This window comes from Talpa occidentalis, unplaced genomic scaffold, assembly GCF_014898055.3.
Source record: "Talpa occidentalis isolate TD23 unplaced genomic scaffold, MPIMG_talOcc4v2.1 talOcc4.14, whole genome shotgun sequence".
NCBI classification, from domain to species: domain Eukaryota; kingdom Metazoa; phylum Chordata; class Mammalia; order Eulipotyphla; family Talpidae; genus Talpa; species Talpa occidentalis.
The window spans coordinates 59,953,612-59,979,773 of NW_023601433.1; the positions used below are offsets into that span (position 1 = coordinate 59,953,612).

The following is a 26,162-nucleotide window of genomic DNA, read 5'->3' on the forward strand; positions in this document are numbered from 1 at the left end:
AAGAAAATGTGATTTATTACTGTTATTTTCAGTCTCTTACACTTAGCGCTTTCAAGATGATACAAAAGGAAATATAACTCTGCAGAGATTGATTCATCTTTCTCCTTAGCTCTGAGATACAAGTCCCTAAATGTCACTTGGGCCATTTGCCTGATAGTTACTTTGGTGAAACCACGAATGCAATTTCATTTATTAATTATTGTCACTTCATACACTGGCAAGGGTATCACCCGGAGTTGCATTTAAACAAACACGATGTTTCCGTCTCTGGCGACTTGGTTTCGGGAGTTTGGTGTTGCTCTAGAAGTGAATTAAGCTTTGGCAATACAGTGGCACCAAACCCACTCCAAGCGGTTATTCCGGCCTCGTGCCATGCGCTCCAGACACCGAGAATGGAGCGGAAAGGACAGAGTCAGCGCGGTGAACTAGTTTGCATTTCTGGAGGCTTGGAGACCCTAAGAAAATCTGGCTATTTTTAAAAACTGGTGAGCTCAGCTCCAGCAGCCGTCTGCCTCGGGCCGCTCCCTCCCTCCCGGGACCGGGCGGGGGCCGGCGGGCCCGCAGGGGTTAAGCGGCGGCGCGGCGGGCGCGGAGCTCCGCCTCCGCTCGCCGCACCTGGCGCTCCGCACTCGGGCGCCTGGGCACTGGATTTCGGAGGGGATTGGCGGAGAGCGCGAGGGGAGAGAATGTGACAAGTGCCGGCTAGGGCGGCCGCCGCGGGGAGGCCGCGCGCACCTGTCCCTGCCCGTCTCGCGCCGCCGCGGCCGCTCGGACGCGCGCACCGCCGCCCCCCGCCCGCCCGAGCGCAGCGCGCGCGCCGAGACCATGACTTCTGCCTTCAAGCTGGATTTCCTCCCGGACATGATGGTCGAGGGCCGCTTGCTAGTTCCCGACAGAATGTGAGTGGCGCCCCGGGGGTGCGTGTGGCCGCGCGGGCGCTGTCCCCGCGCCCCCGACCCGGGCGGCTGCTGTCAAGTCGCCTTCCCCGAGCGCCGCGGAGGGCGAGAGAGGGCGCGGCGCTCCCCGCTGGGAACGCGGGTGGGGACTTCGGAGCTGCTGCCGCCCTTGGGTTTCTGAGCCGGCGCTGGACGCGGGGAGGCGGGAGAATGCCCGGCCGTGCTGCGCCGAGCGGTGCTGTGGCCGGCGAGCAGGCTCGGGCGCCCGGAGCGGGGCGCGGGACTGGGGTCCGGGTGGGGACTAGCCAGAGGGGCGCGGGCACCCGGGTCTGGCCAGCTGGGGCTAGGCGTGGGCCAGCGAGCTGGGCTCGGCGTCCCGGGCTTGGGACCCGCGAGCGGGGTGCAGAGCTTGGGGACCCGCGAGCGAGGCGCAGGCGGTCTGGGCGTGGGGTCCGGGGTGGGGTGCGCGCGTGCACGCTCGTGTCATTTGGAATACTGGGCTTAATGAGCTGTGGCCCATTTAGAGAGCCCTTCCTATCAAATTGCCTACTCCTCTGACTTTGCATCTGCAGAGATGCTTTTCCTTTTGGTGGGAATGTGGAAGGGCAATAAGGGGGGAGGGGGAAACGAGCTTTTAAAGCAGGGAAGTATCCAGGTGTAGTCTATTGCTGAAATTAAGGTAATGTTTATGTAATCATGATGGTTTGTTATGCAGACTATAATTTAATAATTAATGTGATTCTGGTTGTTTTACATGTCTAGATAGGGTACAGTTTATTGGGAGAAAGAGAAAACTGGATTCCTGAGTTAAGGATGCCAGTTTTTATCTGGCTCTTTCATCTTGATAGGAAAGTTTCCTTTATCAGCTCAGGCACTGTCAAGTCAATAGGATCTGCCTGGTTTTAAGGCGACTTGTGAAAAACACTGATAGGATTGCCAAGAGTGAGTCTTGAAAGGTCTGTGCATTTTAGACTTGGAATATATAAAATTCCCGAGTACCAGGAGAGAAATTCATAGTGAATCTAGGGTTAATCAAGGAGGGGGGGAGATCTGCTATCCTTGGTAAGAGTACATATAAAATGTTTCCTGTTCTACATATTATAACACTTATCATCCATATTCGTTCTGGCACCTTACTGTACCCTTTGCAATTACAGGCCATTCTGAGCTTTATGATCCATTTCCCTGGCAACTAACTTCCCCCTAAGGGGCTAGATTCTTTTTCTAGTATGTTAAATGTTATGAGTTGAGAGATTCTTGAGAAACTCCACAGTGGCCAATTATTCCAGGGCCTAAGATTAAAAAAAAAAAAAAAGTGGGGGAGGGGAATGATAGAATCTATTAAATAGAATCTATTAAATGTGAATTGTTGTACCAGTCGATATGAAGAATGTTCACTTGGCTGTGCACGATCAGGTTCATTGTCTCAACTAAGATAATCAGATAATGTAAATTAAAATATTGAATTTCCTTTTGGCAGTTTTCTCTTAGAAATTAATCTTGATTAGTAACATTCCCATGATATTTGTTTCAAAAGCTCTCTAGCTTATCCCCTCTTAAAATATATATCTTCATAGACGTAATACACATCTACGCATAAGGTAGTTTGAATGTTTTGTGTGTTTTCTCTCTGCTAGAGTAGTAAGAACTGAACCAAATAATTGGCTTGATCATGATTTTCAATTTATGATCACCTGGTGCATAGGTGACCATAATGTATCTAGCTAATGAATGCTGTATGAATTTAAAGTATTACTGTCCTCTGAAAGATGCTGTCTCTTGTCAGTTAAATTATGAATTGTGGAAGTTTAATTTGTCCTTTTCATTTGGTGGATGAATGTGACTTGTTCAAACTCTTTGCTCTGAATAGAGCCTTTGTATCATAGCCACAGAGTCTTCTACATGAATCCTAATATAACTTCTACCCACTTCTCTTCCAGATGTTAGTTATTTCCAAATGATATCCTTTGGAATCAAACTTGAATTGCTTTCAGTATTTGTCAGCTATTGCTTAACTGAACTTAAAAGTGCAAAAAACAAATAGAGATAGTTTTGTTTCCAGGATAACTACTCTGCGTCTCCTCATCCCTGAGAATACTGCAACATGTTTTCCAAAATAATTTGTAATTAATTCACACTAGAGACTATTTTGGAGACACAGAGGTGTGTAGGAGGGAATATGACAAGTTGAAAATATAACGCCATATTCACGCTGTTGAGAAGATAGCTGTACAGATTTATTATTTGCTGGGCTGGTTGTCATATGTGGTATATTGCTATTTGGACTAAATTGCATTCTGCTAGATATTGGCCTATTCCTAAAAGGAACTTAAATAAAGCATAGGGGCTTTTTTTGGTGTTGATTTTCTAAAGCAGCAGAACATATTTTCAATGGCTTTTTCCCACAGGAATATATTAGATAAGTTTGCAAGATGTAATATGTTTGAGTCCTCAAGGCAGATGAACAAATAGCTTTTGAGATGAATTATTATGCTTGATGGCCCCAAGAGCCATCCAGTGTTTAAAGAGCCTGGATCATTTAAGGCTCTATAATGGTATAGAATTGTTATGGCATGTGCTTCAAAGTCTTGGGGTTTGAAGTGTTCAATATCAAAACTGTAAATGGAAATGGATCTTTTAAATAATCTTAACTATTAAAGTCTTATGTTAGTGTAATGTCATTTGCAACAAAGCATAATGAAGGGAAAATAGGAACTGATATTAAAAATTCTGTTTGAAATTGAGGCAGTGGGGGAAATGTTTCCTCCTTTGTTTCACTTTTTAATAATCATGTGTGTGCATGTAGGGTTTTTAAATGTTTTTGAATTTTTAAACAAAATGTAATCTCAGAAATAATGTCCTAGAAACCAGAAATTATAGGTGGGAAGATCTATAAATACAGCTTTAATAGTATTTCAGATTTGTAATGTTAAAATGAGGTACTAAGAAGCTACCAATAAGTTAAAATGAAATCCTCCAGTTGATAAGTAGCCCTGTTGAAATGAGGAAAGTGATCCTGAGTATAAATTCATCAACTTGGTGAACTGAACCATTTTGTTGATTACAACCTCCTAAGTTCAGATAACTGGAAAAGTATCTGTCAGTGTCTAATTAAGCTATTAAGGTGGAAGGTGGTTTAGCTACATCATTACTAAAGTTGAAAAGGGCTTTAGAGACCATCTCCTTAGACCACCTCATTTTATAGATTAAGAAATGATGATAGGGGCATCGTCATAGGTCCAAGGAGGTGATGTCAATGATCTCCCGCTTCCCTCTAAAATGGCAAGAATATGAATCAGTACTTGAATTGCTTGAATGCCTACTGTGTGCCAAGACATTTTTTTATACGCTGTCTCCAGCCTTCACAATACATCTGCAGGGAGGATATTGTACCCATTTTAGAGATGGTGCTTAAAGAGGTCACCTGCATCCCCATGCTAATTAGGCAGTAAATGGGAAAGCTGTGTATGTGTGTCTGTGTTATATAAATGGAGGTTCACATTTTGATGGGGAGTGAAAAGAGAACTGAATTAAGTATCATGTAGGTTTTTGTCAGAAAACCAAAACTGTGCCACATGAGGATTGAGCATTATAGGAAATAAATATATATCAGCTATTCAGTATTGACTCTGTAATTTGATTTAAATTAATGAATCAATTGCTCTCTAATTTGATTTGAATTCACACTGGTAGTCCCTATGTTAATTATCTAGAGAGAATATATTTTGATTAAATATTTTTTGATTTTCGAAACGTACTAGCAAGATGAAGGCTAAAAGCAGTGGGATCCTTTTTTTATTCCCCAGATGGCATTTAAAGTATATTTAGAAAATGCCATTACCAATAATAAAATACAGAGATAACAGATTTATTGTCTGATTCTGAGATGGTCCTGAGAGGAAATTAAAATGAGGAGACTCTAAAAGAGGGTTGTGCATATGGCTCTTGAAAGAAAAATTTAAAAATATATTTTCAGGTGGGATTTCTCAGTTAGCAGTACATATTTTAGTATCAACTGCTTCCTGAAAGCAAAAACTCATCCCACATTGGCATTTTAGAACACTAATGTTATCTCTGATCTGGATTAGCAGTATTATTTTAATTTTAAGCCTTGCTATTTAATTGTAATTTGCAGGATTGAGATTACTTTGGCATCTGTGGAGGAGATGCAATAAATTGGGGGGAGCCAAACCTTGCATCAAGCTAAAAAGGAGATGGGATTTTCAGTTCTAAACCTAGTAATTAAGATTTCATAGGATCATTTACAGTGTTTTCTGCCCCTGACAGTATGTTTGGCTTCTGATAAAAGGCTGTAGTAGTTTCTTTCCTCATTTTCCATAAATTTCCAAACTTTTCATTCCTCTTTACCCCTTCTTTGTGATTTTTTTTTTCTTGCTAGTTAAACACTCATTCACTTCTCATCAAAACACGGGAACTATTTCGCATGCCACATGTTTTGATAACCTTGACTGTAGTACAGCTAGCTCAGATCTAGCTATTGTGCCAAGACTTCAGATAGTACTAATTGTTGAGGCTTATATTTATATGTAAACTCAGTAGAGCAGCTATCAGTCAGGAGTGGGGGTATGGGTGGGAGGGTATCTGATAATCACTGTAGAGAATTTTTTAAAAAATAAACAAACCTCACAACTGTTAGGCAATACTATAAGCATCTCTGTCTGATTTGCATTTCAATGGAAAACATTCTATTTTCAACATGTTTCAAGAAGCTAAGTCAATGTCACTGGGATATTGTACTTTCTATGCTGAACCTCACCCAAACTTAAAGTCTTTATTTCCAATTTAGAGTATTTATATTGGAGGGTTTGGGTTATTTTTCAGGGGAGGCTCACATTTTTGCTTATTGTTTGCGGATTAGCCACCACAAAGAGTGTGCCATTTCTCAGTGCAATATTTGTTTTACAAACCTGTAGAAGGGAGGGATTGGAAACTCTAATGATTTCCAGTTCATTAGCACCTACAAGTTCCCCTGCCCTCCTGTTTGTTTCCACTATCAGGGAGGTATGGGTAACATAACAGAGCCAGTCTCTGTGGTGTGCACGGTGTGCTACTTGTGTAGCGGTGCAGAAAATGCATTTTTATTTTTCCTTAGGAAAAAAAACTCTTGCTAGACCTAAGAGAAATGGAGCTGTGCATTCCTGGAAAAACCTTTGTGGGAAACAAAAACTAATTAGCGCAGTAAATGTGATGTTCTCAGGTAATTGTAAAATAATTATTCCCCTTTAGCATCATCACTGTTTAATTGTGCCATCCAATATTCTCACGCTCTGAATCTAGATGTGAAGGGATGGAAACCTGCTTCTCCTCCTGGGAATTTCTTTTTCATTTACTGTGAGCTTTAGACTCCTCCTAAAGGACTTTTCACAGAAAGGGGGAAACATTTAGGGAGGTTTTGAACAGCTTCCGTCTTGCCATTTGTTCTAAATCACAACAGAAAGTGATTACTCCAACTAGTGTTATAGAAATACAATTCCGGCTTTGTGGCTGAAATGCCTTCCGAGCATCTTTGAGATTTACACTTGCACAGTGCTGCAGCCGGAGTGTTATGAACGTCCTCTTTTATGAACTGCAGATTGTATATTATGTTCACACACAGAGAGTGATGCTTTAAAATCAGCTGATAATTTAAAATGTAATGCTAATAAATATGTAATCATATGGCTCTCAAGATGACAGATGAGGACAAATTCGGGTTTTGGTTAAATTTTAATTACTCCATTTGAATGAATGCCTCACAGCCAACTTGCCAGCAAATTATTAGGCCCATTTTTTTGCCTCCTAAAGATTTATGTAAATTAAGTTTGGGCTGCATTTGGACGAAAATATCATTTCAGCTTATTATTCTGAACTTTTCTCCCAACCGCATATTATGGCCTTTTACTTAAGGTCAGATTTTAAATAAGGAAATCTATTCTGAAGAGATCCCCGTTTTCGTGATCTCTGCTCCCTTCCGGCCAGCAGCAGGGTAAGACTCACAGAAGACCGACCCACGGGGCGCCTTTCACAGTCAGTGCTTTAAAAATGCTGCCCGTGAGATGTTTTGATTTGCAGTCTTAATAGTTAAGCCAAAGCTTGGTCTCTTCGTAACCACAGAAATCAGGTTTCCCTGCCCACCAGCTGCTTTGTCTGACATTTATAGGCTCAAACAGGACTGAAGATTTCCTACTTGCACAGATGATGGTGGTGACTCACTGCTCGGAGAAAATGCAATTCATTTCAACTGATTTGACATTTTGACATAACTTTTGGACAGCTTAAAAAAAATTTTTTTTGAGGACCATAAGAGTGACTAGTTCTTCAAATTCCACAGTAAATCTAAAATCCCATGGTCTTATGCCCAAAAGCTTAATTTTCATGTCTTTCTAAAGAAAGGTCATAGCTAGACATAGGCTCATCAAATTTTAAGGTGGTATTTAATATCCTTTCCTAGTCTCCTGCTGTGGTAAGAAAGTTGTGCCACATTGTTTGGACAAAATTAGTCGGTCCTTTAGGCTAAAAGAGCAAAATATTCTGTTACTCATTTGGCATTTGTTTACACATATGTATGCCATATGAATATGTGTGTATAACCATCTTATTGGGCATGATTCTTTACTGTCTTAAAGTATCTGCCATGTGAAGCAAGTTCACTCTGGTAATCTTGTCAGACCTTGTTGGATGGATAGTTGAAACTATCAGCAGCTTAGTGGTCCTCTCTGTCCTTGCTGCAGAGACCCGGAAACTGGGGATACTTTGTTTCTCAGTTGTAACTGAGATGTTGTACTATCAAATTCTTTTAAACTTTTAGAGTAGGAAGAAAGAAAGAGTTCATAGAGAAATCAGTGTCTCAAGCCACTATTGTCTTACATAGGCACATAGGCTGGTCCTGCCCAAATTAAATTCCTTATTTTGTGTCACTTTCCTGCTGCCGCCATTTTGTGTGATCCATACCCTTATACCATAGCCTCTTGGTGCTGGTAAAGGGAGTCCTTGGAATTTTGATGGTGCCTACTAGGAGTCCAACACATTTAGGAAAGGCTACAGTTTCAGGAGATTTATGGACCTAGAAGGGACACAATAAATAGATGAAACCAACTTAAACACGTGCATACATTCTCAAAACCAATTGTAGGCTCTGCATCTCCAGTGAAAGACATTGGGTAATGAGCAAGTGAAGCAAGTACATGTTGAAATCTGACATTAATCTATTCCTTAAAAAATCTTATGGAGGTGATAAAAGCAAAAGATGACAGAAAAAGCATAGGGAAGAGAAACATTTAATAGGAGACAAATGCATATTTATTTGCATATTTCTGTGTTTTACTTTTTAAAATTTTTATTATGCATACAAGAACTGGGGTGTAGGCCAGGTGCAGAGGGTGAGAGGATTCACCAGAGACAGAGTGGGGAGCAGAACAGGCAGATCCACTGAAATGCACTGCTGATGGGAGCAGCGGGAGAGATGGTGGAGGTCTGTGGTACCATATGAGTTAGCTCCCTGGCTGGGGATCAAACTTAGGCTGCAGTGGCTGCTGATAGCTTGGGTGCTGATAGCGCTGACTTAACCCCTGCACCACCAGGGAGGCCCTGTATTTTACTCTACATATTTATTTCTTCGTTTTACTCTACTTCTGATTCTGCCCCAACCTAGATTCCTGTAGGTCATAAGCAGTTTTCTGACTTTCTGAAGTTGTCTTTTTTACAATTCTGATGTTTCCCTAATTTCTGGGTTGGTTGGTTTGTTTTCCTTCAGTTTTTTTAATCACCTCTAAAGCCCATTTCACTATCCCTTTTCTAATAGGTTCCTAAATTTCAAGAGAAGGGCCACGTCTGTCCATGGTACAGTTCTCAGGTTTGGAGCTGTGAGAAAGAGCAGTGTCAAAACACCTCGGTCATCACTTGTAGTAAATTCTGCTGGAGCAGCTGCATGTTTCTATGCATAAAACTGTATTTTGACTTCCCACATTATAGAAGGGGTGTTGAGTTTTCTGGTTGAGCATAAGGGTAGCATATTTCAGAATGATTAACTTTATGGATGTCATTGTCTTGGCCAGCTATATTTGGCGATGCTGCAGCTGTGTTTGCTTTCTCAAAATTGTCACCAGGAGGCCTCCCACTGCAATTATTTCCTTCAGTCCATGCTGGTAACATCTTTTCTCGTGACTCCCATTGTCCATCCAGCCATCTTTCCTTGGTGTCAGGATTTAAAGGCAACATGTAAGACCGTTGAAAACCTTGAATGTTGATTAACACAGTTAATGGTGACTCCATCTCAAAACAATTTCTTAATATTAAGTAGTTTTTATATTTCGCAAAAGCCCCTATTTTCCTGATTCCTTTTTCTTCCTTTTCTCTTACCCTTAAGTATAAAAGAGTTGCTTTGAGCATCTGACAATGGGCAGTATTTCTTCCCTTTCTCTCGTACAAGAACACTTTGAGCACATTTTTACTTAGAGGTTCCTTGCAAAACACTATGCTGGCGAGGAGACTAAGAAGCAAAGCGTTTCACCCCTCTTAACTGAGCATTTGCCACAGATTTTTCTCTTAGGAATAATTTAGAAAACATCATTCTTAATACAGAAACCATTTTAATTCTGTTGGCTGTGTCTGGGTTTTAATTTTCAGATAGAAATAACTTCCTCTTCGATTGTGCCTGCTTGTTAGGGATGCTTGCCCTACGTGGGGATCTGCTGTGTGGAGCAGGAGGGAGGCACGTTGCTTTAGGGTCTCCCCAGCAATTACTTGGAGGGTGTTTCTTCAAGGCTCCGTTCTTTACTAAATAGCAGTCTCCTGCCTTGTCTTTGATGCCATGCCCACTTCAGGTCTCAGGTGACTTGTCAAGATTCCTCATCTAGAAAATAAGGATAATAAGATATGCTTCTTACCTGTCCCACTGTATTATTGTGAAGCTAATGTTGCAAAAGGAGTGACAGCCTAAATATTTTATAGCTTCACGGTACTTAAAAGTGACCACGAGTTCAGCTACATTTCCTGGGAGAATCAAATACAGTGAAACTTCATTATAGTTGACCAGTTAATATTTTCTCCTTCAGAACATTCCTGCTTTAAACTCTCAGCCAAAGACCCATAAAGCAATATTGTTCCCATATAAGCTTTCGGAAAATGCTTAGTCCCCAGGACAACATTATGAAGACTGATTTTTTTTTCTCTCTTCTTTCTGCATGATGATTGAGAAATAAAATGCAGTTCATGTTCCAACTGTGAGCTTGTGGTCAGTCCTTCTCTTCTGGGGTGGGGTGAAGCAAAAAGCAATATCTCAATCCAGTATCCCCATGTGCATTTTCTGAAAAGCCTATCTCTACACCAACTTAAATAGATGGTGATTTGCTTATGGGAGAGAATCAGCCACACAATATGAAGACTAGTTCTCACTTAGCAGACACCCAGCTGGCAAGAGAACAGTTTTGATGATATGAATATGAGTAGGGGGATATTGTAGACCTGGCCACTGCCTAACAGCCTCACTAGGTGCTCAGGCAGCAAAATGCCTAGAACATAAAGGGTCTCTGAAGAAGGAAACAACTTAGCAAAGGAATCAGGAGTACAGGGTGTGTTTCTAGGTGGTGGCCAGCTGCAAGATACATCATAGTTTTTCTGTTGTGCTTTAATAAGCAGACACTTAACAATATTTGCCCTGATATAATTGATATAATTGATGGGGAGAGACCAGATCTCCCATAGCTAGTGTGGGAGATTTGCTCCTAATGTTAGAAGTCACTTGATCCCTTCAGGTTGGTCATGATCAGCTTGAGTTGGGAACCCTAAAGCCTTGTCTGAATCCATTGGCTGAGGAAAGTCCTCCATGCATATCAGGGGAGTGCTCAATGCCTACTTTGTGTCACTACTCTCAATGATATTGATAGCACCAAACTTTCCCAACCGGGAAAGTGACGTCCAAAATGAAGAATCCCTCACCTCAGCCTACTTTGCGTTAGGTGAACTGGGGTCCTCACTGCAGGCAGGGGAAATGAGCAACAAAATTACCAATGTTTCTAGAATAGCTGGAAAAGGAAAAGTAGGTCTGTGGCCAAAAGCTGGCAAAATCTTTAGGGTAGGGGCCTGCCACAAAGATACTACAAATGTTTCTGCACTGCTTCATTGGTACTTTGTAATCACAGGCTTCTCATTGTCAGAGGAGTCTGATTATCATTACAGACTTACATTGGGCCAAGATTCTGTATCCAGCTGTTACAGTAAGTGACCCAAATTACACTATTTTTAGCCTCAGAAGCCACTTTTCGACCATACTTTTATCTTGCCTCTAACTATATCTTGTTCAGGTCTACTCAAAACGTGATTCTTTTGATTCAAATTGATTTCTAGTTCTCTATTCAATAAAATGAGGATGTATATCCAGAAGCCAAAAGTATTCTCATGTCAACAAACTGTAATTTTTTGAAAGCTAAATTGTCCTTTTTGTGTGTGCTCCTCCTGATTCTGATACTAACATTTAAGGGATACTGCCTTCCTGTGGGTACGTTTTCTGAAATATCTTATGATATCTGTTCTTGATTTTGTATGCTTTCTGGTTGGCCATTAGACTAAGAGATTTCTATAAATTGTCAATAATCTTCAACAAAATTTTGCAAATTGTAGCATTCCTATTTTGAAAATGAAGAAACGGGGCCTCCTTGGTTGTGCAGGGGTTAAGATGCAACCTATGAAGCTATACACAGCCACTGAAGCATAAGTTTGATCCCCGGCCAGGGAGCTACCCACATGCAGACCTCTCCTGTCTCGCCTGCTGCTCCCCTCAGCAGCATATTTCAGTCAATCTGCCTGTTCTGTTCTCCACTCTGTCTCTGGTGAATCCTCTCACCCCCCACACCTCTGGCCTGTACCCCAGTTCTTGCATGCATAAATAAATAAATCTTAAAAAAAAAAAAAGAAAGAAAATGAAACGGAGCACTGGAAGTTTGAAAATATGAATGTATCTACCAGTCAGTTTCCAAAGGTCAAGTTCTTCATATTTTACTACTTTGCAGTTTGGTCCAGGAGGTTGCTTGTAAGTCTTTTGAGGGCTTCTTAGATGTGAGACCATGAAACGGTTAAAATTCTAGATATGTTGCTGAATTGGCAGCTGTGTGAAATACAGTTTCTTAGCTATCATCCGATGCGCGTCTGCTCTGTAGGTGATCTTGAACATAAACTGCTTGTCCTTGATTTCATTTTATAGCCCAACCCATTTCTGACTCTATGAGGCAAGGGTGTTATAAGAGATGTTGGAATTGGCACCACAGCAATGTCAAGATCACTTGATGCCTGAGGCAGATTCCTACTTACTGCTGAGATAAGAAAGGGATTAATATTGAAAGTTCAGATAGATCCTTATTCATCTTTAAAGATATGAGGTTTCCTTTAAGGATCTCATTAGATACCTGGCACACATGCCACCCCCTCCACACACATACCCCCTTCCCATAGCCACCCTCCAACTCCTTTCTGCATTGTTATTCTGATTTAGATAAACAGGTGGCCTTCCTCTGGGGTGCTTCTAGCCCACAGTATGCTTTATTGTGAGTTAAAAACAAGCTCTCAGTCCCCGCTATTGGTGGGGTGCACTATCCTTTCTATAATCACATGCATTTTTACCCTTAATAAGTGCACCAAATAAGTAGGCAATAGAATAAGTCAATTTTAAGCAAGATAACAAATGTATTTAGATGATTGATAATTATGACCAACTTGGGTATGGTACCTGGTCCAATTCCAGTGTCAGTGGAATTTTGACCTCATCATACCTTTTTTGCTTGATCAAGTGCATAAACATTTGCTAGAGTCCTGGGTTTTCAGCAGATGTCTGTTTCATGTGTAGAGACCCAATGTAAAGGACAGGATAATAGAAAAGTTAGAGCCAAATTCACGCATGGGTTGGTCAAACCTACAAACCATTTCATACGGAATATTAGCTTGTCGAAATGCCTTTACTCTTAGCAGGAGGCAAGCGTCGTAACCTAAGAGGATGTGATTTGAGTGGAGTTTTCATGCCCCGTGTGCTTATTGTGTTCTTGCTACTGATGCAAACATTATCTATAATTACATTTTCAAGTGACTGAAAATTGCAGGCTTTGTTGAACAAAAATACAGCCAAAGAATGGAATGTATAGCCACTCCACCCTCATTATAAGACTTTCAGAAATCAGACTATAAGGCCCAATACCATGACTCTCAACTACATGATACCAGCTCCATTCTCTGATGTTTGAACACTTTGTCAAAATGCGGGGTTCCCCACGATGATCATATAATTGGAGGAAAATGTTATTACTCTTCTAAGCGCTTCATTTGCTCCATTGTCAACTCAGTCACAGTGACACCTCCTTCCCAACTCCTCTATTTGCAAGACGTAAAACAAGAAACCACAATTTGATTTAGATCCAAGCATGATGGCAGCGTTGACTTAGACACTATTGAGAGAGACACTAGCCAAGAAAGACACTGTTGCCTTTCTGATTGTTCTAGCCCTATATTATGTCTTCATGCCACCTCACCTCACATGTGGGGTGCTGAAAAAAAGATTGCTTCTGTGGGGACCTACAACAAGATATAAACTCTTCTTGGGCTTAGACCCTAGCCATGGGACAAGAAAACTTCCTGACCAATTCCCCTCTTTAGATACAAAATAAGATCATATTTCTAATCTCAGTAACAGCCTAAACGACAGGGAATTTTGAAAGAGAGAATTTGACTTGTCATACCTTAGTATCATTGCTAATTAACATCTTAAAACCCAAGGAACCATTTACTGTAATATAAAATGTTTCTTGGCTTTGGACAAAAAAGCTAATTTTTCTTTCTTTTTTAAACTGTCTGCTGGTGAGTAAGTTGCAGCTTCTCTTAAGCATCATTTCCAAAACAACTACTTAAGGTCTGTAATGTATTGGTTGTCCAAAGCCTATTCTAGGAGTTACAAAATAGTATGAAATTTAGCAGTAGTTCTACTTTACATTATGGTATTAAATTTGGCATCTAAATAGACAGTTCAAGTTTTGAAACTTGCCTTAGTAGAGTTCAAACTATCTGAAAAAATAAAGTCCAAAATAGAAGCAGATCACATATTTGATTAAAATAGCTCAAAACCCACAGATCATTCATAATTCTGCTGAGTCCCACCATGCCAGGTGGGACAAATGGGTCATCAAATGAAAGTGTTTAAATGGTCAAAATTAAAGCAATGTAGAGATCAAAATCCAGTTAGATATGGTGAATAGAATGTCCCCCTATAGTTTAACCTTTTCTAACGTAAAATATAAACTCAAATGTACTTGGGATTTTGGACAGACCACTTACACTGTGATATGTAAGTTACCAACAATACTCAGTATTTTTAACATTCACAGAGCATATTAGTAACTTTGGGATCCAAGTAAAAAGTCATCTTGGTAATATGACACATCAATAAGAGTTGTTTTACTTTATTTAAAAAAATGTAAATGGATTATTGGAAGCAGGCCCTCTGCAGTGAAAATTCTGAGATACAGCCAGTCTCAGTAACATAATATAATTGCCCAATGGCAATATAAATGAGGGCAACTCAATTTGTGTATTTCATAAATTCCCTCTGTGATAGCAAATAGTCTCTTATGTTCAGGGCACTTTTTTGACAGGTTATATGTTTATGCCTCTAAGTGCCTTGGCTTTTCATAGCTTGGATTTTTAACCAATCAGCAAAACTTACTTTAAGAAATGTAATTAGCCTAGCACCAAAGTAAATTAGCTTTTAAAGTTATCTAATTCTCCAGGTTTCTTGTTTGCCTCTACAATAGCAAATTGATTCCACTGTGGTGTAGTAAATACAGCACTGCTAGCCAGAACATGTATGACTGTTGTACAGTTTGTACGCAGATTGAATAGTTAAAATTAAGTTGGACAGCTGAGCAGTTTAGGATTTATGAGTCACAACTGATCTGTTACTTGGCTGAATCGATCCTTTTGTTGTCATGTGGAAACCACCTAAACATTTTCAGTACTGAAACCCAGGTTCTTTCTTTCTTTCTTTATTGTTTTTTAACTCTGCTATTGAATAAGTTGCAGCTTATCTTAAGCATCATTTCCAAAACAACTATGTAACGTCTGTAATGTATTGGTTGTCCATAGCCTATTCTAGGAGTTACAAAGTGGTATAAAATGTAAAAGTAGTTCGACTTTACTTTAAACATTTGTTTACTCTGAGCTTTACCCTATCAGTATTTCTCAGTTTCTTCAGGAAAACATGAAGAAGGATCTGCATTGTTGTGTTGTTGGGGAGGTTATGTTAGATTAATAAAGGATTTTCTTGTTGGGAAACAAGTATATAACTGTTCCATCTTTCACCTTTCTAAAGAACTAAATTCTTCGTCCTGCAGATCAGATCAAATGGATATTATAAAATTCCCTCATGCATCTTTTTTTGGGGGCTATATCTAGCTAGATCCTTCATAACATCATTAAAAATAACAGTTCATGTGTTCTTGATTATGAAGAGCACAGTGGAGGAAGGAGATTCTTGGTGGAAATGTGCATGTACTTTAGCACTTTCATGATCTTGGCAGTTTGGATTTTAAAATCTAGATAGCTTGAGAGATGCATGGGGAAGTCAATATTAAACAAAACTGGTAATATTGCAGCTCACGTCCATCTAAAACAGTTGCCAGTAGTAATTACTTACTCCATTTGGTCAGGTTGGATTTGATATGATCCACAGAATTAGTTGTGCAAGCAAAAAATTCTGGATTTTATCTCAAATATTCTCCTGCTCCCTGAGCTTCCTTTAGATGAACTCTTTAATTTGTATTAGATCTGGAATCTTGAGAACAGATTGGCTTGGACTGTGAAAATCTGATGGACTAGCAGATGTTTAATTGGCATTATAAATGTGACTCAAGCTCTTGGTACTCAAAAAGGTAGTGAATTGGTGTCCTGGCTAGCTGTGGTACTTCCAGTTTACACCTAACTTCCTGATGTCATGAATAATCCCTTTTCCTCTAACAAGTGTCCCAGTTTTGCTGATAAATTATGGTGTCTCCCTTCTCACAACTGATCCAGTGTAATTAGGTTTTTTAAATATAAACATGCTTGCCAACTTTCAAAAGTACGCAGAGGATTCACCCAACCCCTCACGCAAAAGTTATCCATGTTTTTAAATGTTCAGGAAAAGACAATTTCTAACATCTTTGTTGGACTCTTTTCCTTGCCGGGATCCTTATAGAAAAGTTTTTCAAAATCTAACAAAAACTTATGCAGTGTTTCTGGAGTGTTAGCATCCTGCTGGGCACTCTGGAATGTGCTATCTCATTAACTTTTTTCTAACCAAAATCCCTTGTGCTGGAAATTCCTATCTACAGCTTTGTGTGAAAGCCTTTTCCCAGGTTATGGACTCAGTGTTGGGAGACCTTGAGATGAGACTCTTAGGGCAATCTCCCCATCCAGTTCAGTTCAATTCATGAAATAACATTTCCTCCATACTAGAAGGCTCAGCTAGGAAACTCAGTTATTCTGTTAACTTTCAACTGGAGCATGAGCAGGACCGAAGCTGATCTGTGGCTACTGCCTTTGTTCTTACATTGCCCTTTGTGTCAAAGTAACAGGAGAGCCCAGCCAAGGGGTAATGACACCAGGGCACCCAGGTACATTTTTGCATTTTAATCTCCTGGATACTTCTGCACTCTTCAATGCTAATTGCTATTTCTCCCATTCAGTGCTAGAATTTCAGAGGATTTGTGAAATATGTGTGTTTAGAATCGATTTCCTGATTTTTACATTTATACCCAGCTGTTTGTTATTCAGTTCAGCCATCAGCATCTGAGTCTCAACAGACCATGTAATGTGCAGCTGTAGCCAGATGTAACGCTTCTGCTCCCTAAATGTTTCCGTTAGAAGCTTAGAGAGGCAGGCTAAAGACTGCTGATAACCGTGTTGCCTGCATTAATTTACCCTCTGGAGCTACACAAATTCTGCTTGGCAATTTTATTTCATGACCAACAAGCAGAGCAATGTTTGCCATCTCCATCCCTGGTAGTAATGTTGACACTGTATATATCAAGTATATCTGTGTTGATATGAAAGGTACTTGTGCCGCTAATTCAAACCGCAGGAAGCTGTCTGATCTGCATGCATAAATATCCTAGAAGCAAGGTTGTCCTTAGGAAACATCAGCTAGGATTTAGACCAGACCTTGGCCTAGATTAAAATAGGTTCATAAACCATTCTCTTGAACAGAACATTTCTTAGGAAGAATCATTTTGGGATCATTTCTCTTCAGTCTATAGTGAAACCTTGTATCTAATTTGCATTTATTATTCAGATCTGTGTTTCCTTTTGTATTTGTATGATGTATCTTTGTTTAGAGGCTACAGCTTCTACTAAATTTAATTACTTCCCTTCGAGGCTTTAAATTGAGGGCAGCTTCTATTAATTGTTAATTACTTTCCCCTGCCATTTACACAGCAAAGGTACAGTTACTAATTGAGGGTCTGTTCTCTACAATGACAAAGAGACTCCTTCAGTCTCAATATTTACCTTTCTGTGGGGACCGATTTTTATGCCTCTAATCTTATCTTTTATTAAACATAAAAGTAGGCGTTCCATTGATATATTGGCCATTCCTATGATCCAATGTTGTCATAGAGCCTAGATAAATCAATGGGGATGATATTTGACTCTGTGTTGCCATCTGGTGGTGTCTTAACTTTTTTAGCCTCTTTAAACCAGTCTTTCGTGGAGAGGTGGTCTGTTCCTTTGCTCCTGCTACTCACAGTCATTTTTGGGATTAAAAATTAGTCTCCTCCCTCACCAGTGGCTGAGAGAAGCATCAATATGACCTGAATGGTGGTGGTGGTGATGGTGGTGGTGTTTTTTAATGTGGTTAGGTATTCATTGATATCTGGCAGTTTTGGCCATCCTTAAGCTTGTGATCCCTTTTCCTTTTCCTGATGCTTCATAGCTCACCCTATTCCCCTGCGCACACTGCTCCCCCCAGCATTCATTTCTTCCTGCCTCCTGACTGTGGCATCTTTGCATTATTTTCTGTCTCTAAGTGCATCAAACCTTCTCTTTCTAGAAAGCACATATCTCCTCAGTGACCATATCTATGTTAATGAGGGTAGAGAGAAGCTATTCTCAAGTTTGACCAATTATTTCTAGATGTGCCTTTGCAGCCTGGGCTCACTGTTGTTAGTCACAGGACGTGGTAGATGGAGCCGATGTGCTCGGGCCTGGGGCTTCCCTAGTACTTCTGGGTCGACCACAGTCCCATTTCAACAATTTAAGAGCAGTGTGATCCCATGAAGGATTCTGGAACTTACTGAAAGGACAGTAAGATTTACTTAATTAATTTATCAGTTGTGATATTTCACAAAATGAAGTTACCTCCCAGCCTAGTCTGGGATGTTTCATTTCATATTGACAGTTCAGTCTCAACTTTGAAATGGGTTTGCAGCGACACTTGGCTGTAGTGTCATGATATGCTTCTGTTCTGGAGTCTCAAATTTTTTAATGTAAATCACATCATAAAGTAGAGCACAAGAAAGAAATCAGGATCCGGGTTAAATGAACAAGCAGTGGAAAAGTGAAAAGCTTTCAATTCTTCATTTTTGGAAAGCTAAGGTTTATGGCAAAAACCAGCATGATTTTACCTTGAGGTTTTTATTGGATTTTATAAAAATGTTCTACAGTGTCTTGAACTCCAGGTAGGCAGTTGATCTACCATGTCTGATAACAATAATAGAGGCACAAAGCTTGCCTCAGGAGGACTATGTGTCTGTCTGTCCCTGGAGGTAGCTGCCCCTGGGAGGACCAAGCCATACCAGCAGGGATGACTAATCAGGGTTGTGGAGATTGGAGGCAGGGAGCACTTCAGCCTCACTTGAGAAATCACTTCCCTCTTTCCTGCCTGCAGCCAGGCTTCTCTCTGTAGAGTCGTCTTATGCAGCCTTCTGCCTATATTCTTAAGAGAAAAATTCGTCTCTTTTTAGAAAGAAGGTATCTAGGGTGCTTGCCACTGTATTACATTGCCAAGTTGTGCTGGCGGAGGTATGTGGTGTGTGAAATTGAATGGTCTTTCAAACTGTAGTGCTTATTAAGTTATTGATACAGGATGGTTGTCGACTTAGGCCAGGTGTGAAGATAATCCTATTATAAAGTGATTACTCTTCTACCAAAATGCATTAAAAGAGTAGTAGTTATGGTGCTGGGACACTAGGCATTCTGACAAGGTTTCTGTGATCAATCAAATATTATGCCATACACAGCTATAAAAAATGAATTCTGGAGTGAAACTTGGAAGTCCATTGCAGTTCTGATTTTGTACATATTGCACATATAAATGTATATATCATACATAAATCACAAATGGAGGGGGATAATATTCTTTTAAGGATTATGGGTTTAAAATGTGCTCTAGCCACTGTATAAATAGCCCACATAAAGTGATTTTAATATTTCAAACCCCATATATGGGCTTGAAATCATGATAATTAGTTTAAATTATACTGGTTAGGTTCATTTTTATTAAAACATTTCTGGCAGCAATAAAACTCACTTATTAAACATGATTTTGGAATTAAAAATGGAAACCTTTACAAATTTCTTGCAGTGGGGGAGGGGTGGGAAGACTTGCCTTCTCATTGCAGTTCTGCCGCTCAGCCTCCCCAGCACTCTAAGCTGGGCCCCATGTGCTCCCAGATAGCTTGTATGGGTGTATGTGTGCACCACACCACTCTCCAAGGCAGGTACCACCTAATGGCAGCTTGAATCCTGTTCAGTGGCTCCCATTAGACCTGAGGACCCTGAGCACAGAAACTAAGACTCAGTGAGCCTAAGAACTCCAACATCTAGCACTCCGTAAGGCACAGAGGATGTGCAAACACATCAGATCAAAGTGGGGGGTGGGGGGACATGAGAACAGTGCTGGTATTAAACTGAACCCAGCAAAGACTCTTGGAGCATCTGTGGTATGCTCACATGTAGAACCTTGCAACAGAATTCTGCCTGGCATTGAAGCCATTGACGCCAACACCAGTACCACTGTTTTAAGTCAAATTCCCACCCTTAGGACAGGGAGTTCTGTCGTCAGAGTGGACTGGAAAGGACCTTAAAACTGGAGTTCAGTTCTTGATTTCTTATTTCAAAAGGCACTACTGTTTTGTTCCAGATTTGCCTACCTACACATTTTATTCCTTGCCTAGGGTATCTACCCTTTGAAATACAGGAAAAAATTGAAAAATATTTTGAGTCGCAAGTTTATTTTTAAAGCTTTACTTAAAGCTTTAAATATTAAGCGTGCTTCATAACTTTTGCCATTGGAACTCACATGTCAGCTTTCCAGGCTACTTTCCTTATAAGATAAAAGATAATTATATATACTTTATATCTTACACATTCATACCAGCCCTCTTGGAGGAGGCTATGGGCCCAAACAATTCATATATGTATATAGATCTAGTTTTTACTTCCAGGTGGTTTGGAACACAGTGTATTTTGGAAGGCTGGGGTAGAAATGATAGCAGTATTCTCATGTTTTGCCTAATATTGTGATGTCACCTCTGTGGAAAGAATTTTCAAAAACATTGCAGGTATTGAGAAGAAAAAAATGGGTCTCAGCCTGATATTCTGTACTGAGGTTATTATAAATTGATTTGTAATAGAAGTTTCCCATTTTTAGGGAGTCCAGTGTCTCTCAGGAAAATGGTAAATTTTGAAAAAAAAAAAAAAAGTTTTAATTTTCACGTCATTGACAGTGGGATCACCTGGTCCTGCCGGGACAGAAGGCAGTGCAAGGAGTTCCAGGCCAGTGCAGGGCAGGAAGGGGGGTGTTCATGGACTCCGACAACAGGGAGATAATTCAAAACAGGCATTCACAAGACTAAGACACAGTGTTGTGGAGAAGAAATAAGAGAGGTTCTCTGTTAATGTAAACACACTGACTTAGGTTTAATGCTTGATAAGCTCTTAATCTGCTATACTAACACTTTCACATCTGATAACCTGCATCACACAATAAAAGTAACAATAGTTCATAAAAACTTTAAAGATGTAATTTGTATGGAATTTTAATTATGGAGCAATAAAACTGAGTCACCAGGAAATGCCTATTTTGTGTATTTCCTGTGTAGTAATTTTTTTGGTCATTGAAGTTGTCTGTGGTTCTGGGTGGTTGATCATTCCCTTTTGATAGTTTTAGTTATGTCCGGTTCAGCAAATATTCACCCAATGCCATCTATGTGCCAATTACCATTTTAGGTGGGGGGAAATCCTGCATCCTCAGCTGTATCACTCTTCACAGAAAAGATAGTTTTTTACTCCCCATGCACCCCCACCCCCATGTTGTGAATTCTCTTCCAACTGTTTCACCTACTGCCTTTTAGGGTTTTCTATGATCCAGCAGAATCCCCCACCATCTCCAATCTCTATGAAAGATTGTTTTAGTTGTTGTTCTTCTGGCCTCCTGCCATTAATAGCATCTTAAGTCTATTTAGGCTGTTATTGAAAATACCATGGGGTGCGTGGCTTATATGGCAGACAATAATAGTACATACTTCTGGAGGCCAGAAAGTTTAAGGTCAAGGTGCGGGCACCTTTAGTAATTGTGTGTGTCCTTACTTGGCAAAGAGAGACACTCTGATGACTCTTCCTCTTCTATGAGGACATTGGGGCTCATGCCTCATCACTTGCCAAAAGTCCCATCTCCAGCTCTCATTGCAATGGAAATTAAGGCTGCAACATAAGAATTTGGGGTGGGGGCACAAACATCTATCCATAACAAATACTAATACTACTAAGATATAGATGCAGACACCCACCTTTTCCCCCCACCAAGAAGGAGATGGAGGAACTGCGGTCTACACTTGCAGGTGGGATTGAATTAGGAACATGGTAATGCATCATCACGGCCCACTAGCTCTGAATAGTGGTTTGTTATAAACACTTATTCTTAGGGATTTCCCTTTCCAACTTAGAGCAGGAGCACTGGGAAAGCCATATCAGAGAAATGTCCCAAGCTCTCTTATTTCATGAGGTTGAGATACTAAGTTTTAGGTCAGGCTGATGAGGACCGTATTAAAAATACAACTTGTATTTCCTAGTTACTAGAACACATTTAATTTCTGCTCATCAAATCATGAACTTTTCTCATCTGGTTTTTCAGATCATTTTCTTGAGAAAATTACCTGATGGAAAGCAATCTCTCTGGGCCCCTTTTCTGTGATGTTTACTCGGTGGGAACTCTGTCACCCGTCCATCAGGACACAACTGTAATCCCTTTGGAATTAAATGCTTCCTGGGGAGTTTGCAGTCTGTAAACTGATAGTTTGGATGTTCACAGTCCTGTTACTACATATAAAAAGAATTCCATCAAGGTTATTTGGGTTTTCTTATATTTGGTACTCATCTAGCTCTAGCTTTGGGTGATTAGTTCCATTAACCTGTAGCTGGATTTTCCTAAAATTACAGTATGGTTTACTCATAGTGGGGAGTACAACGATGGATACATGGATAGCAATGGGTAGAGTGAAGAGAGACCAGAAGGATTTTGCTGAACTGTTTTTGCGTGATCAGAATTTCATTAATAAAATGAAATGAAAAGGCAATCTGGGGCCTCAACTCTGTGTCACTCTATCAGGGAGTTACCAAGAGATTGGTTATCTGTAGGGGGAAACAGTAAATTTTATATTCAAACCCATTCCTTTCATTTTTCTGTTACTATTCCACAGCAGACACTGTTTAATTCAGAATTTTTTAAAGCGTGACAGCATTGCTTTAAGTTGAGTGACTTTAAACTGGGTACTCGAGGGTTCAGGTTCCTTGGAAGCAGGGGTCATAGTCAAGGTGGAAATGAGAACACAGCTGGCAGGCATCCTGGCCATCCCAGCATACAAATGATCTGACAGTCCCCCTTGACTTGCAGGAGTCACTGTCATGCTTCTCTTTACCACAGACTCAGCCGGGTTTTCTTTTCTTTTTATCTGAGAAACTGTACCTAGCCATCTTTTTTCTACCATATCGTTCCAGTTTATTTTTTTTATTTAATCGAGATACAATTTACATATCATAATAGTCATCCTTCGAAAGTGTACAATTCAGTCATTTTTCACATATTCAGGAAATTGTGCAACCACCATCACTATTTTCAGGATGCTTTCATCACCCCCAAAAGAAACCCCACACACCTCTCCTGAGTCGTCACCCCTTCCATGCCCCTCGCCCTAGGCAACTGCTCATCTGCTTTCTGTGTCTGTGGATTTGCCTATTCTGCACACTTCACATAAATGCAATCTTAAAATATGTGAACTTTTGTCACTGGCTTCCTTCACTTTCAATGATTTCAAGATTCTTCGTGTTGTAACATGTGTCAGTACTTTCTTATTATGGCTGAATATTATTCTAGCCTCTCTGCCACCGTTTGTTTGTTCATTAGTTGATAAACCTTCAGGTTTCTTTGGCTGTTATGAATAATGGTGCTTTGAACATGGTATACAAGTTTTTGTGTGAGTACTTGTTTTTAGTTTCCCAGGTGCATGCTTAAGAGTGGAATTGCTGGACCCCATGGTAATTCTATGTTGAACTTTTTGAGGAGTTGCCAAACTGGTCTCCAGAGTGAATTTTGCCATCCCACCAGCAGTGGGTGAGGTTCCCATGTCTCACATCCTCACGTAATGAAACAGCAGCATCGTTCTTACGCTGGCTTTGTAGATGAAAAGGGTGGGTTATGGAAGGTAAGAAGTGAGCCCTCAGCAGTCACAGGCAAGGCCAGTGCTAGAGTCCTTGTCTCCTGACTCATTTTCACTGCTTTTTCTGTCTCTGTGTGTTGTAGGAAAACCAGGTAAGGAAAAAAAAAATGCATTGTTCTGGGAATGATCTATTTTTATCTTCCCATCATAAAAACAGAACCTTTTCTTTCTTAATAACCTGTGATGACATCCAGTTCTCTACCCTCTAGCTTCCCTAAAGACCAGACTTGAATAGCTCACTGCTTCCTTGACATTCTTCCCTTGGATGTGTATCAGGCAGCTCAAACTTGTCCAATCTCTTCTCTCTTCCTTCCTGTCCACATCTCACTAAAGGGGTACCCTGTAACTCAGGTGAAAGCCCATGAGTCATCTTCATTTTTTCTCATCTTCCACATCCACTTCATCAACAAATGCTGACCATCCTGAGTTCATAACCTAGCCCCTGCTGTTCACACTGCTGCTTCCTCGCTGCACCGACCAAGCCACACTGGTCTCATCTCTGAACTGGACTTAAGATAGTGTCAGGCCCTTTCCCAGCCCTCCAGGGGCTTCCTTTCAAACCAACGGAGAAATCTTAAGTCCTTACACTGTCCTAATACTCCTGATTACTCTCAATTCCTGCTGCTGCTGCTTACTTGACCTCGCCACGTTGGCTTATTTATCCTCCCCTGAAGATGCTCTCCACACAAGTTCTTTGTACTTGGCCTCTATGTCCCGGACCCTCCTCCAGAACCCACTGGTTTGCACCCTCACTTTAAGTGTCTACTTAAAATTTCACCTCATCAGAAGTCTATCCCTGAACCCCATTATTAAAAACAGCAGCTCACCCATTTCTGCCTCTCACCCTACATGGCATTTCTCAGTATTTGACAAAATAGTATATACTTATTTGCTTATTTGGTTATGCTCTCTCTCATCTTCTGGAGTGTGAGCTCCAAGACAGCAGAGGGGCTGTGTCTTCACTTGGCTCTGTCTCCTTGGAACCTGGACTAGTACTTAGCCGCTGCTGGGCACTCGGTGAGTGACTGTGTAGGTTCTTTTATTCTACCTCGTGGCATCACTCAGTTTTTGTTTGTTTTTTGCTGTCACCCTCCATTGGGTGAGCTTTTAGTCTTTATACATCTGCAAAAGACTTCCAGATACTTATGTATAAATTTGTGTAAGCCTTTTTGTAGCACAATTCCTTCATAAATAATTTTGCAGTAATGCCAGGCAGGTGCTTTGAGCCCTCATCTGAAGAATGGCTTTTCCCCCAAGTACCAAAGATTATGATTCTATTATTGTCATTTTTATTACTCAATCTGGTTTTAATACATTGTAACACTGTGGACCCTATTAGCCAAGTACATGATAATAGACCTGTATTATAATACCCTAGGATATAATATCGTAACGTAATACTCACTATCTTATTACTGTGGTTCTACTAATAAGGATCTCACTTATATACACATGGAGCTCTAATAGTTCTATAATAAATATCCAAGTATAAGATTCTTTTATCAAGATTCTTATCTAAAGCATAAGCTACCATAATACCAAGAGAGATGGACAAAGTATAGTCTCTCGTATTTATGTTGTACATTGTAGTTTCTTTCTTTCTTCTTGCTGTGTTGCACGTTGTTCCTATAACTCCAGATTGTTCAAGTGCCTTCCAGCTTTCCTGTTGTCTGTTTATTCCATTTCACACAATTGCCAAAAATAAGTGAGGCTAATAATAACTTTGGGGAAGATAATGTTCCAGTGCCTTCCAGCACACTAAATAATTCAGGAGAATATGATGCACTGGTTAGGAATCTACTCTCTGCAGTCAGATTTACCTAAGTGTGAGTCTTATCTGTATACTTTAATGCACTATGTGCCAGTGACACTATCTTTCTAATCTTTAGTTTCTTTGCCTGCAAAATGGGATGAATAACAGTAACTACCTTATACCAGTGTATATGAATTAAGTGAGAGGATCCATATCAAGTACCTGGCACATAATAAAATGCTCAATAAATGTTGACTGCAATTATTATTACTATTACTGTCTTAAAACATTTGCCCACTATGCGCGATGAAATACTCTTTAGCAAAGTGATGCCAGAATGACTGTCAGGTAAAAAGTAGTAAATGGGCTTTAAGTAAAGCAGTAAAATGCAAATGTATTCCCTTTGCCTTTTTTCCTGCAGAACTGTATCTCATTCAGCTTGTTGAAAATAACAAATATAGCAGTGATAGACTCCCCCTTAAGGTATCATCTATATATGTGTTTATAGCCTATTTAAAGAACAAAAATTGATCTTGCTGTAGCACTGAATCTGGCCCAGACACTCAAAATACCCATTAGCTTGTGTGTACATTTAGTTGCTATTATGGGCGCTCACATTTTTTCCTTTTTTTTTTTTTTTTTAATCTCAGCCTCTGGGGGTGAAGGTGAGAGAAAGAAAATAGAATTTAAAATGCCTTTGGTTTGTTTCTTAAAGGCCATGACTTGATGATAAAATGTTTGTGTGCTCAGTGAAACTGGCTTTGAGTGCCTAAACTTTCAGCTCTGTTT

The 26,162-nt window shown here is 40.2% G+C and overlaps 1 protein-coding gene across 9 annotated transcripts in view; it reads left to right on the forward strand.

The window, feature by feature from the left end:
- Positions 1–26,162, forward strand: part of CELF2 (CUGBP Elav-like family member 2) — a 591,625-nt gene that overhangs the window by 297,392 nt on the left and 268,071 nt on the right. For 2 of the 9 annotated variants that reach the window (XM_054695082.1, XM_054695083.1), the window contains exon 1: positions 797–899. The exons of 6 other annotated variants lie outside the window; for them this stretch is intronic. In XM_054695082.1, the coding sequence (XP_054551057.1) occupies positions 826–899 (74 nt within the window). In that variant the 5' untranslated portion in view covers positions 797–825. Of the gene's footprint in view, positions 1–655; positions 900–26,162 lie in introns of those variants that run through there. One more of the 9 variants, XM_054695081.1, reaches the window with a different exon arrangement.